The sequence below is a fragment of the Epinephelus lanceolatus genome, chromosome 12 (assembly GCF_041903045.1).
Source record: "Epinephelus lanceolatus isolate andai-2023 chromosome 12, ASM4190304v1, whole genome shotgun sequence".
Lineage (NCBI taxonomy): Eukaryota > Metazoa > Chordata > Actinopteri > Perciformes > Serranidae > Epinephelus > Epinephelus lanceolatus.
In genome coordinates, this window is record NC_135745.1 from 4,634,409 (window position 1) to 4,648,190 (window position 13,782).

At 41.4% G+C, this 13,782-nt stretch overlaps 1 protein-coding gene across 7 annotated transcripts in view; it reads right to left on the reverse strand.

The window, feature by feature from the left end:
• Window positions 1-6,410, reverse strand: part of LOC144465062 (uncharacterized) — a 226,475-nt gene extending 220,065 nt beyond the window's left edge. For 5 of the 7 annotated variants that reach the window (XR_013492419.1, XM_078172885.1, XM_078172887.1 and 2 more), the window contains exons 1-2: window positions 5,923-6,410; window positions 5,434-5,720 (exon numbers count right to left, since the gene is read on the reverse strand). Coding sequence is in view for 5 of the 7 variants with exons in the window: in XM_078172885.1 (XP_078029011.1) it covers window positions 5,434-5,720; window positions 5,923-5,958 (323 nt within the window). In the remaining 2 variants the exon portion in view is untranslated. The remainder of the gene's footprint in view (window positions 1-5,433; window positions 5,721-5,922) is intronic. The other 2 variants (XR_013492420.1, XM_078172889.1) reach the window with 2 other exon arrangements.
• Between the last annotated feature and the right edge of the window lie 7,372 nt (window positions 6,411-13,782).

Below are 13,782 nucleotides of genomic sequence, written 5' to 3' on the forward strand. Positions count from 1 at the left end.
GACATACAACCGCAAGGTGGCAGTTCTAGTTTATTTATGCAGTAATATAGTATATTATCTATTTAAGAAAATTCAGCGTTACTGCCAGATAATGTCAGTCAGCTGTTTTCTATATCACTATATTACTCTGTTGCTTCACAGTGTTCATCATGAGAGTCAGCACCCAGCACCTACAAAGAAATGATAATGTATCATTACGTGTTTTTGCTTTAGCCATTGCTATTGTGTCATGGTAAAAAGCATTATTCACAGCCAGCTAGTTGCCTCAAAGCCTTGTGCTAAGGTCCTGCAGAGACTGACCACTTCTTTGAATATAGCACCTATTACTAAAAGCCTATATTGTCCTCCAAAAGATGATTAGTGATTGCAGAGGTCTTGAAGGATGTGCATGTTTACTCTTAAGAAAGAGCCACTTGAGCCAACTGAAAAAGCAGGTTTCTAATGGAAGGAAGGCAGGCCAGTGATTATGAACAGGTCAAGTGCCATTGTTGTAAAAGTAATATGGTGGCTAGCTCAAAGATTTACGTATCCGTTTGCACATAGGGGCCTAGAGGCCCACCATTAAGACTGGACACAAAGATCCAACACAATACTGTGTGGAAACATAGCTCAGAGATAGACCAAAGCTAAAAGACTGCACCTGCTTGTCTTTCTGCACCTTTTTGTAAGAAGAAATCTTTGTCCAGCACCTAAACAGGTTCTCTGAAAAATGTTGCATAAGCACAAATCACTATTTTTTAACAAGGGTAGACTTTATTTTTAAGCTGAGACTGTTAAATGGTCTGGTAGGCACAGCAATGACAATGTTGGTTGCTCCACTACTTTGGCTCAAAATGAAACAAAGTATCTCAATGACTGGGTGGTTTGCCATGAAATTTTGAAGGGTCTGGCTGCAGAGCTCCAGCCTCAGGCCCCACCTCCAGTGCTGGGGCCCATCTCCATCACCAGGACCCATCCCACCCCTTCTCCCTTGATGAAGAGAAATCGGGGAGAAGCTATCTAGATATATATTAGGTCTTACAGCTGTGTTTGAGGGCAGATTGGTTCCATTTGAGGGCAGGAGGTCATGAATTTTGTCTCAGAATTTTGTCTTTAAAAAAGCTCATAAAATCATCACTGCTAAGGGCTAAAGGAATACAAGACTCAATAGAGCTGTGACTCTCAGTCAGCCTGGCTACAGTGCATATTTACAGCAGGGATTGGCACTACATTTTGGACTGTCATGTCCAAGATCAGGGTTTGGCAACCAAAATAAAAATAAATAAATAAATAAAACATCCTGGATCTGCAAAATATATTTGATTCTTATAGTGAAACTAACACGGCCGTTTAAGCATTAGGTAGCCCATCAACATTATTAATAGGTTTAAACAAGCATTCAATTAATGTATTTTACCACAAGTTGGCTACTCTGCAGTGGGATGTTTATGAATATCTGGTACTTTAACTTTGCAGAGTCGGAGATGAACAAACTAATCTGTCTTCATTAAATTCTTAATTTTACTTTGAGACTTTTACTTTTTTGGTTATGGAATCAATAGCAAGCCTTGCTAGGGAGTCTAGCCACTGCTACTGAGGTTTGGCAAAAGTGAAAGCAAAAGGTGCCACACTGTAGATGATACTAGCATAAACTTGACTTTTTTTGTTTGAGCTATTTCAGAGTTCATTATGTCAATACTATTTGATGGGCCGCAAATGTAGTACAGACATTTATGTTCCTTCCAAAATGAACTGTAAAAACCTTAGTGATCCTCTTACTGTTCTAGTCATCCAGCACAACCCAGCTAACATTTTTATGTGGGGCCTAAGTGGGTAGTAAATGAGCTGAAAAAATGGGCCCTATATGGGATTGTCCACGGGTTTCATAATGACCTTATGCCACGTGGGTGTTTTACCCAAGTGGGCCCCAGATAAGATGTCCATTTTGGCCCCATACCCACTTGATACCCAGGTAGCCCGGGCATATCCCATGTGGGGCTCATTTGGGTAGAACCACCAATGGCATGGGCATGGGGCCAATATAGAAGTGATGGACAATCCCATATAGGGCCCATTTTTCAGTTCATTTACTACCCACATGGGCCCCACATAGAGACATCGGCTGGGAAGGAGCACTAAATTGATATGGTGGAACTGACTACTGCTGTCCCTATGCACAGTCTGATCAAACTGCTAGCATGGCTGCAGATGTGCATCCAGTCTAATCAGGGTGCTTTTTAGCCACATTTTCCAGTGATCTGTGACACATTTTAACAGAACAGATAAGCTGCTATGTTTATACAGGCCACGTAACAGTGTCTGTTCTCACTTGTGCTTTAGTGTATAACTGCAACCCCAAGTATCTTTTTAGGCACACTCACTGATAAGGGATTCTAGCTGTGGCTTTGGATTCACAGTGGGAGGCCTCACTGCCCCCACACTACAGCTCCATTTATCAAAGTCACCACAATAATGACAAAAACCACACTTTCCAACCTATCTGAAGGCCACATCATCGTGCCACAGTGTAGAACCTGGACACTGAACTTTGCCTTTCCAGTCAAAGGACTAAACACACACTGCATAGCAACTACACCAAGGACACCCAAATGGCCAGCAGCAGCCTTGTTTGTCATAAATCTGAACAAAACCCAGCTGACTGCTGAACATCCCAAGCTTGTGCCTACATAATACATCTTTGAAGTTGTTGGATTGTATATTTCTTGACATGTGGCAGAGCTACGCTAGTTGTGTTAAACTGCAAACAGAGTTGGTTATAATGCAGTGCAACAGCTAGTTTATTGCTGAATTACAAAAGAAAAGGTAATTCTATATTTCATTTATTTCGCTTTAACATTAGTTTTCTAAATGTGTTTCTTTTTTTCTAATCAATATAATCCATGGTGCAACAAAGCTGAGGTTTTACGGGTGTTGAGGACATTAACCATATAGAGACGAGGGTCAGGTCAGGACACTTGTGCAGTGAAGTGGCCTCTCTTAGTCTTTAAACAATGCATTGAAAGTGTGTGTTGGCAAGTGGGGGATGTGAGGACAAGTGACGACTGGTGTGTTGGAGATGTCCCACAACAGTAGCTCAGATAAAATGAGGAATCAGATCTATATTACCTACATCAGAAAGTAAATCATGGTCGTAATAGGCAATTATCCATCCCTTTAAAATCTACACATGCTGTGGTGTAACTGTCGCCCTACTGATGATGGTAGTGACCTTTTTTAACAGAGGAAGTTGCAGTACACAAATCATTACAGTCATTTCTTTTTTTCATTACTGCCCTTCATCAACACTGGCTTCCAGCAGTTTGGGCTTGGCACATTTAAAAATCACTTCATTGTTGTATTCTTTGGGCAAGAGTTGGCTGCAATATCAGTTCAGTCAGGAGACATCAGGAGACAGCTCATTCGGTGAGAAAATAATATTTATTTATCTATACCAGGAGGGTGGTAAAAATGTAGTTAATTAGGGAACTAATTAACCATATGGTAGTTCCTATGCACAGAGATTGTGGAAAGAAATTATTTTACAAAAACGATCGTATTAAGTGTAGTCTAGGCTTGGCAGAATCATTCAAATTCAACATTCTTTCTAGGTATAGCATTGTACATACATGCATACATGTGCATAATAATACATACAGTGTTGGACATCAGCGTCACGTTATTAACTTACCTACATTTCTCAGTAGCGTGGTGGTAAAGTCACTACTTTCCAGGTCAAGTAGCTTTTCAGTAGTGAAGCTGATTAATTGACCGAGTAGCACTGTAGCGTCCACAAAAGTTACAGACTATTTTTCCCAGGAAAATCTGTGCAGCAGACATTTTTTCTGCAGAGATCTGGATAAATGTAAGGATAATAAAACTGAGGATAAGTAATGTGACTGATGTCAGCACCACGCCGAGGCATGTAAACAAGGGAAGCACTTGTGTATGACATCACAAACTAATCCTTCAGTTTATTCTGCTTGCTGCTTTCGCTACTGGCATTTCTTGGCAAGACCCAACCTACTCTGCTTCTGATTGCACTTCTATGTTGCACTTCTTGACGTGTCACTCCCGTATCTTGCCCATAGACTGTTTATATTTAGTGGATTTGCAGTGGACACTAGAGAAATAGACACAACAATATCCAAGAAAAGAGCTAGAGAGACAGAGAACAGTATTTAGAAGGAGGAGAGGAAAAAGAGTGACATACTGATGTGTTATTTGCAGGACATGTTCATGTCCTAATGTCTGTCCAAAAAGAAAGGTTTTCATTTAGGTCTGCTATTTTTATTGTTGACTGTCTTTCATCTATTATGGTTTTATTGATTGAAAATATATTTTGGAATTCTGTTTCTGAATTACTGACAGAGCCAAGACAGAAAAAATGTTGTTAGTTTCAGGCAACAAAAGCATGTGGTAAGGTTTATCATGGTTTAACTCTACATTCATACAGTAAGTGAACACTGTGCTGGGCACAAGTCCGGGGTTTGCTAGGCACATCCACCACCACTCCCACCCACCCTGTAGGGACTTTCCAGCTCCTTATATTGCGTTGTCACAGGCAGTGTTTCATACCTGAAGCCATCCATCTGCGTATCTATACTGCCACGTTAGGTGCCATGCGGGAAACCAGCTCCGTATCATAACACTGCAAAAGGTTCTGTCTGGCTGTGTTACAAAATGAGATTGCCAGGCAGTGTATCATACTGCCGTGAAAGATGGCTTTTAGCGTTGGTGTCTGATGCCAAAATCGCTGACAAAGTGACAGTATTTGACGACTTTGGAATGAGAATGAGCTGACACAAACATATACATCCATTTGGTGATAAAACTTTTAACCCTCTTGTGAGTGTGAAAACAGCATTGTTTTTTTTTTTATTATTTCCTCATATCTCTAGACAGAAGTGAGCTTTGGAACAATAACTGAGCAGCACAGAATATACACATTCTGACAGATATTTAGCTTTGCATGTTAATAATCCTCAGATGGGTCTCCTTTACTTAATGACAGATGAATAATAGACTTTTTCTTATTTGTCATCTTTTTAGATTACTCGGAATTCTTGAGAACACTGATTGGTGGAACATACGCTTGCAGCGTTTTGTACTTCCGTGCCAGTGTGGCTGCAAACTTTATTTTATTTCTACAAGCTTCACTTCGTTTGTGTTTTGATTAAAGGGAAATTTCGGTTTATTTCAACCTGTCTCCTATCGTCCTAAATTTGTTTCAAGTGACTAGTGACATAAAAATAATAGTTAGCATGTTAGCCGTTAGCCTACATACAGCCAGGGCGCATAGTAGCGTCAGACCTGTTAAAATGTAAGTGAACGGGCAACCTTCAAGTGCAAAGTTAGTCCACTAAACAAGCTTTTTTTTCCACAAAGACCGCCTCATATCGTTAGGATAAATGTCAGAGAACATATAGAAAATGACATGTAAATATGTTGTCTTACCTTACCGGTGTGCTGCCATGTTTGTTTATCCCTCTAGCTCTGCTTTCCAAAGTGCGGCCAAAATATGTCTCGCGAGCTCTAGATAAAGCCCAGCTGGATACTACTCCAGGTGGAGGTGTCTCGTCCTCGGTCACATCCAGACCTTGAAAATAAGGCTGCAACCGGTCCCATTTCTTGCAACAGAGGCATTCCTCTTCTGTGGGCACTGGGGCACAGCATTCACAGGTACACCACCAATCTCCAGAGCTATGCAGCCTTGCAGCAGCCAGCCGTTGTGTACCGCCCACCTAAATATAATAAGAACTTTATTCAAGAGTTCTCAGAGTTTTTATCAGAGTCTGCTTCTGTTCATGATCAACTCTTGATCTGTGGAGATTTTAACATCCATGTTTGTTGTCCCTCTGACCAGTTTGCTACGGATTTTAAAAACCTCTTGCAGTGCAAGTGCAGTGTTTTGATTTAATTCAATCAGTTGATCAACCAACTCACCATCTTGGACATATCCTGGATCTGGTTATCTCCCATGGGCTCTCAATCTCCATTAGAGAAATGTCTGACACTGCGATCTCAGATCACCTGCCCATTATCTTCGAGTTCACAGCCCCTCCTGTAGCCTGTAAACCTCTTGCCCAGTCTTGTCAACGCCACATTCTCACCTCCTCAACAGCTGGAGAATTTGCCACTGCCTTCATGGGATCACAGCTTCTCAAATCCAGTGATCTGATGCATCCTCTGTCCCCAGACATTATCCTCTACTCCTTTGACTCCACCTGCTCTAGGATACTGGACTCGATCACCCCATTACGACATAACTCAGCGAAACTGAAAGCAGACCCTTGGAAAAATAACTCTATCTGTGCCCTCAGACAACGCTGCTGGCAGGCTGAACGTTGTTGGAAAAAAGACAAATTACATGTATCCTGGGGCATACTAAGAGATAGCCTCACTGACTATCAAAGGGCTGTGAAAGAGGCTAAATGTCAATATCTGTCCAATGTCATTTCCAGGAACAGTCATCAGCCCAGAGTTTTGTTCAGTACAGTCAACAAAGTTGTTAACCCATGCACCTCTGTCTTGGCTGATGCCTCAATCAGCACTTGTGAGAGTTTGAGATTGAGAGTTTCGCTTTTTTGTTGACAAAGTTATTACTGTCAGACAACTTGCCAGTAGCATTTCAAATGTCGATCTGTCCATTGCTCCACCACACTCTGCTGTGTTTGAAAAGTTTGAACCAGTCTCCATCTCAACTCTCACAAAAGTGGTGCTACATATGAATCCCACAAACTGCCCCTTGGACATTATTCCTACTAAACTGTTGGTAGAGGTGTTTAATATTTTTGGTCCCTCCTTACTGACTTTTATTAACTCTTCTCTTAGCTCTGGCTCTGTCCTGGCAGCCCTGAAACATGCTGTGGTTCGGCCTCTCCTTAAAAAACCTCAACTCGATCCCTCAATTCTATCAAATTTTAGACCTGTCTCCCATCTGTCCTTTTCGTCCAAAGTTCTAGAAAAAGTTGTTTTCACACAACTGCAAGCATTCTTAGAGAACAACAATATTTTTGACAAATTCCAGTCTGGCTTCAGATCTCGTCATAGCACCGAGTCTGCTTTGCTGAAGGTACACAATGACGTTGCTCTGTCTGTTGATGCCAAATGCCCTATGATCCTAGTACTGCTAGACCTCACAGCGGCCTTCGATACTGTGGACCACGCGATCCTGCTATCTCGCCTTAATGAATATGTTGGCATCAGTGGCACCGCACTTAAGTGGCTTACTTCCTACTTAACCGATCGAAGCTTTTCAGTAATGATTGGTGACCTGTCCTCCTCGAGCATCTCTCTCTCCTGTGGGGTACCACAAGGGTCGATCCTCGGCCCTACTCTTTTCTCTCTTTACATGCTGCCGCTTGGTTCAATTATAGCGAAACACGATCTGTCGTTCCACTGCTACGCGGACGACCTCCAAATTTATTTACCGTTGGGCCTAACGGGAAGCGGGGCACATAGGAGTTTGACTAATGCTATTGCCGACATTAAGCAGTGGTTGTCATCCAACTTCCTACATCTTAATGAAGACAAGACAGAGTGTATTGTGTTTGGGAAAACAGAAATGTCTAACATGTCTGACATGCGCACCATCACTGACCTAGGTCTTTTTAAATCAAAACTTAAAACCTTTCTTTTTAAGACGGCTTTTAACACTTAAGATTGTTATGACATTGTTATTGTTATTGTTTTTTATTGCTGTCCTTTACTGGTGTTCTTTTGCTGTTTTATTTTATTATAAAGCACTTTGGTCACCCTCTGGGCTGTTTTAAAGGGCTATACAAATAAACTTTATTATTATTATTCCTTCCTCCTCTCTCGTCCTCTACCTGTTTATTCTTGCTCAAATAAATAAGGCATCAAACTCTGCAAAATCAAATTCCTCCTCCACAAAGTCGAAGTCTGGCAAAAAGTCAGCCATTATTCTATAAATCTTTCATAAAATAAATGAATGAACTTTTCAGGCTACTGTCCGGTTCTGCCTTGCAGCTGTTGCTGCTTGTGCAGGTACAGTATGAGATCGCTGCTTGTTCTCGCGATATTTTGGCTGCGCTTTGGAAAGCAGAGCTAAATGGTAAACAAACATGGCACCACACTGGTAAGGTAAGACAACACATTTACATGTCGTTTTCTATATGTTCTCTGACATTTATCCTAATGATATGAGGCGGTCTTTGTGGAAAAAAAGCTTGTTTAGTGGACTAACTTTGCACTTGAAGGTTGCCTGTTCACTTACGTTTTAACAGGTCTGGCACTACTATGCGCCCCGGCTGTATGTAGGCTAACGGCTAACATGCTAACTATTATTTTTATGTCACTAGTCACTTGAAACAAATTTAGGACGATAGGAGACAGGTTGAAATAAACTGAAATTTCCCTTTAAGGATGGGTACCAAAACTACAACTAGTACTAAATTAGCCCCGGGGCTAAATTATCAAAGACCATAGTATTGATAAGCACTAACGGTATCAGTTCTTCTGTGCACACGCTGAACTCCTCCACATACACCAATTGCACATGCCTACATGACTCGTTACTGTAAGTGACATTAACCTTAGCGGATAAGAAGCCAATAATTTATCAGTACATGTGTTCAGCAAGCATTAACATGTAAATTGAATGAATTGTTACTAATAAACTCAAATGACAGCTGTCTGTATGCATACTAGTTTGACACATATCTTAAAATACTTTTAACTTAGCTGCTGGGTGAGACAAACAGCCCCAACTCTCTACCAGCACTAATGTTACCAGCCAATAAGCTGGCGGAGGGCACACCCCGAATCATCTACGTTATCAGCCTGATTTGAATAAATTTTCGGTAACTTTGAGGTGCGCTGGAAACGCAAATCACACAGATTAGCAGGAATTCTTGCAGGTAAATAATTTACTGAAAATAAAAATTCCTGGAATTGTTCATGGAACAGGGGCTATTTATATTTAATATGTTTGAATCTATGACAATAGAAAATACAGCTCTCTAACTGTTGCTGGAGACAAACAGGGTCACAAACTAGAAAAGGTTTAGAGACCAGCACTTTCACAGAAGTAACTTAACAGCTCTCTTGTTCCTTTTGATGATAGCTTTAAAAAAACAGCTTTCCACAAAAAAATCTGTCAGAAAAAAACAACTAAAAACAGAAACATCAGCACATCATGGATGTGGCAGAATACTTTTAACGCCTTATCAGTGTTTGCTGTTGGCTTTCTGGGAACCTACAAAACCACATCATAAAGGTTCAAAGCTACAACTCATTTCACCTATTCGCCATGTGTTTCAGCTATCTCAGTGTGTAAGCATGTCAATTATTAACTGACTCAGTGTTGCCTTAGAACAGGCTGATAACATCCAATAAAGCCATTTAATGTCTCTCCGTCACTCGCCTGTTGGTTTACAGTAACACACATCCTCTAATCTATTGGCATCTATTGTATTTGATGGATGGTTGTACAAATACAGAGTGAGACAAGAGGTGGGGGTGAACTTTCACTCTTCTCAGGTATAGTAGACGTACATAATTGCTACCATTTGCTCTGGAGCTGTTTGTTTCCCATTATTTAGCAGGCAGGGCATGTGAGCCAACACATCAGTAATGATAGTGACTAATTCAAGAGACTGAAGGCTACACTCAATCCCATCTTTGCTTGAGGAAAAACAACACAAAAAATAATATTACAGCAAGATACACAGCGCATTAGAGTAGCTGCAACAATCCCCACCAGCTTCTGTTCAATTGCTACCAAAGTGATTGGAATGCTTACAGTAGTTGCTATTACCTCCCAGATCCCAGATGTATTACGTAGTAATCCAACCAGTGTGGACATATTGGACGATTAAACCAGGCAGAATTTTTGCGGCAACGCAATGCAACGCCATCTTTGCAAGGCACTGTGTTTTCAACCTGGTCTCACTCCAAAAACATTGAATACTAGCGCTTGGTCAGTGACTTCCAGCATCAGACACCGACGAAAAAGCCATCTTTTCACGTCGGCATGATACACAGCCAGTCCAACAACCACCAACTTTTACCCGGGAGGCAGGTGTTCGCCTCCTGTATGATTGTAAAACCAAACCCTTTTCTTTTTACTTCTTCTTCTTCGAGTCCTTTGCAATCTCAAATGTCGTTTTGCCAGTATCTAGCGCACGTCACAGCTAATGGAGTCAGTTCAGCCAGGTCTTGGGGGCTGCACTGGGGGGCATCGTCACATTCCAGTAGGTGGGACATGGTCTGTACTGCTCCACAGCTGCATTTGTCTTCTGTGTGATATTTCCATTCTTTCATCAGTGCTTTTCACCTCCCCTGCCCCACACGTAGTCTGTTGAGGGTCTTCCAGGTTGGTCATGGGAGGTTGTGCCCGCTGGCGAGGCATTCAGTCGGTGTGAATTCCTCTCTCCATCCATTCTTGGGCTCAGGCGTTGAGTCTGAACCATTCACCTTCCCAGATGTTGGTCCTTGCGGATTCCTTGGATGTCTGGAGAGGTGTGACTGTTTCTAGGAAGCTGGATCTGGATTTCAGTCTGAGTGGGGGTGCTGTGTGTCCATGCAGGGGGTGCCTTGTGTCTTCCTCCTGTGCTCTCTGCTCATCTTGAGCAATGATGGATCGCCTGATGTGAGGGGGTGCAATGCCAGCTAGGGCATAGAGGCATGGGACAGGGGTTGACTTTATGCATCCTGTGATGATCCGGCAAGTGTCATTAAGGGCTGTATCGACCAGTTTGGTGTGGTGGGATCGACTCCAGCTTCTTTTTACTGAAACCCAGCCACGTACTTTTGTTGCTGAAACCTAACTACGTGCGCATGTAAGCTAAACATAACTACATGCATTTGTTGTTGAAGGAAAAAACTTCAATTGACAGTGTTGTACCGACATAGTGTGTATATTTTTAAAGAGACTGTATGCAAACTGTACCTTTTCCGTAAAAACAGAAGTATATTTTGAAAACATGTACGTAATAGGCTGACGTTGACGCAGCATCCCAGAACATCCAACAACCAACGAACCCAGGATACCTTGCACGTCATATTTTGATGTGGAAAGTCAGAGTGAGACTGTGTTGGTATTTTCAGATCACATAAATGCAATCATACCATCCTGATGGATGACTTATAACATGAATGCCTTATCTCTATCTTGTGATCGTCACAAAGAAAGATCAAAAAGTCACCATCGTGAAAACATTCTGAGGTCCTGGCTGTATTTCAAAACAATGTTATGTGTTTTGGCATTTTACAGTAGACTTTATAAAATAAGAGTCATAGCCCGTTTTGAAGCCTTGAGTTCTGCATTTCAACTGTAGTCATCTTGGATTTTTGGAGCTAGAAGTCATCATATTTGGACAAGAAGGTTAAGATAACGCTAACACCAGCTGTTAGCTTGGTTAGCACAGTGCGTTTGCACCTGTGGTTAACTGTGATAATGCTAATTTTTACCAGTGAAAAACAGGCTTAAAACCATTAAAACAAATTGAAGAAACTGAATATCCAACTCCTTAGGGCTCATTTATACTTGCTTTACATATGAAAATAGATACAACCAAACTTTGTAAATATCACTGCCCTCATATTTCCATTTGTCCTTTATGATGGCATGGAAACAGTCAATAGATGGTACTAAAGGGCACATTCAAAGGTTTTACACAATAACAAATGAGGAAACAGCAGATGAGGTCATAATATTGTACCTTTATATGGCAGCAGCATTGCAGACAGCAGTGGTCAGTGTGGCAACTGTAATAGTAACATTCTGACATGGATGGAGAATTCTTTTTAATATATTACTGTTTCATTCCGTTCCACTATTATTTAAATCTCTGTGTCTTCTCCTTGTCATGCATGGTATGGTCATGTTCGATCCCCTACCAACTCTAATAATTTCTTCTAACCTAACCAAGGCCTTTCCTTAATCTTAACTGAGCGTATAAACCTTTTGTAACTCCAAGTCAGGGGCCAGAATGTTATTAGAAAACAATGTACAACACATCATAATTTTTCAGCCTAACCCAGCCATTAAACTTCACAGGGGATCAAACGTCAACATGGAGCACAACATGCACTATATCTGTCGACCCGTCAATCACTCTTTACACAGCCAAGACTGGTCGACCATCACTGAACACTACTGGCTCACGCCCTGCCCTGATCTTGACATGGGTCACTGGACAATACACTAAACCTCTGCACTGATGCTTGACCTTTGTCTTGGGGTAAAAAGGTTTTGGGACAGAAAAGAGGTACTTCAGAGGTTAATGGAAATGTTTGAATGGTGTGTTTGCGTGCGTCCAAGCCCAATTGTCCCTTGTCACTTGGTTTTTTGATAAACCCAGAGGGCCTCTCTTCATCCTCTCAGTGTCCTGACTAGGTTCTGACCTCCAGAACACTGAGTTCAGAGTTCTAGTGCATGTTTGCATCCAGCTCCCTAAGTTATTCACACCAGTGTAGAAAAATAGCCTGTAGCAGGCAGCCCTTTGCTTTCCTTTTGACTCTACATTTTCTGAGGTTAACACTGAGCTGGTAATTTGAAGTTAATACTCCTCAGCTCATTGATGACCACTAGGACAAAATGCCAGTGGAGGGAGTTATGAGGTTTCATCCAGTCAAATTGGCTAACATGCTCTAAATGGAATGATGAACACTTAACCCAGACCATGATAGTGTCCTGTGAACACACCCATTAGCCAGTGAACCACACAGCATTATAAATCACCACAGGTACTAGTCCATTTTTAGAGCAAATGAAATCTGACTAGAAACATGAACATTTACATTTTGGCAAAATCTCTAATGCCACCTTGATAAAAGTAATATGGCCAAAATATTTGTGATGTCTGCTTGAAACCAAAAACTTCAAATTTAAAGGACAGTGTGGAAGAGTTAGGGGATTTAGTGGCATCTAGCAGTGAGGTTTCCATGTTGCAACCAACTGAAATTTCTCCTGGTAAGAATTCCTACAGTGTTTATTGATCAGGAGGTTTTTAGTGGAAGCTGAATTATTTGCAAAGGTCTCTTCCTCTCCAAAACAAATGGGCCGCTGATTTAAACCGGTAAGAACACTGAATTAAGCAGTTTCGCGTTACAAATCAGTTTTTTTTCTGATGCTGTTTGGCTTGTCGGAGAAAGGCTGCTAGCCTAAGACCTAATAATATGTGCATACCTGATAACTTAAGATCCAGACATTGGGGAGGCTTTTACCAGGAGCTGACTTATCTGCAAAGGTCTTTTTTTTCTCCAAAACAAACTCACCCAGTGATTTAAACCGGTAAAAACACTGAATAAGACAGTTTCACATAAAATTATCAGTGTTTTCCAACACTGCTTGTAACTGAGGGGCTGCACAGTCTGCAGCTTTTAGCACTTCGAAGGTTGCTTCATTTTTCAGCCCTGGGGGCTGCAGCTTGGCTGCAGCTTGGAGTTTTTAAACTAAACTGGGGTCAGCATTATGAAAGTTCTCAGTTTTAAGGGTTCAAATACGGCGGAGTAGTGTTGTCACGAGGTGTAAATGTAGCGATAGCTATGCGTTGTAAAACAAAAATGTATTAGTGTGGATGCCTCAGTAAATATGGGAGTGGTTTTCGCATTTTAGGGCTGACCCCGCTTTGCTATGGTCCAGGCAAAAAAAAATGCACATAGAGGAAATAAGTTCTGTAACTGCACTGTTTTCTGTCATAACTTCCTCAAGTGCCTCTGGTCTGTAGATCGTGAGTATGTTGTGAGTCAGTCTGTATGGAGCTGTCCACATGGAGCTGAGTACAAACAAAACATTGTCCAGTACACTCAAGAATCAATGTCAGTCCAGTCTGACAA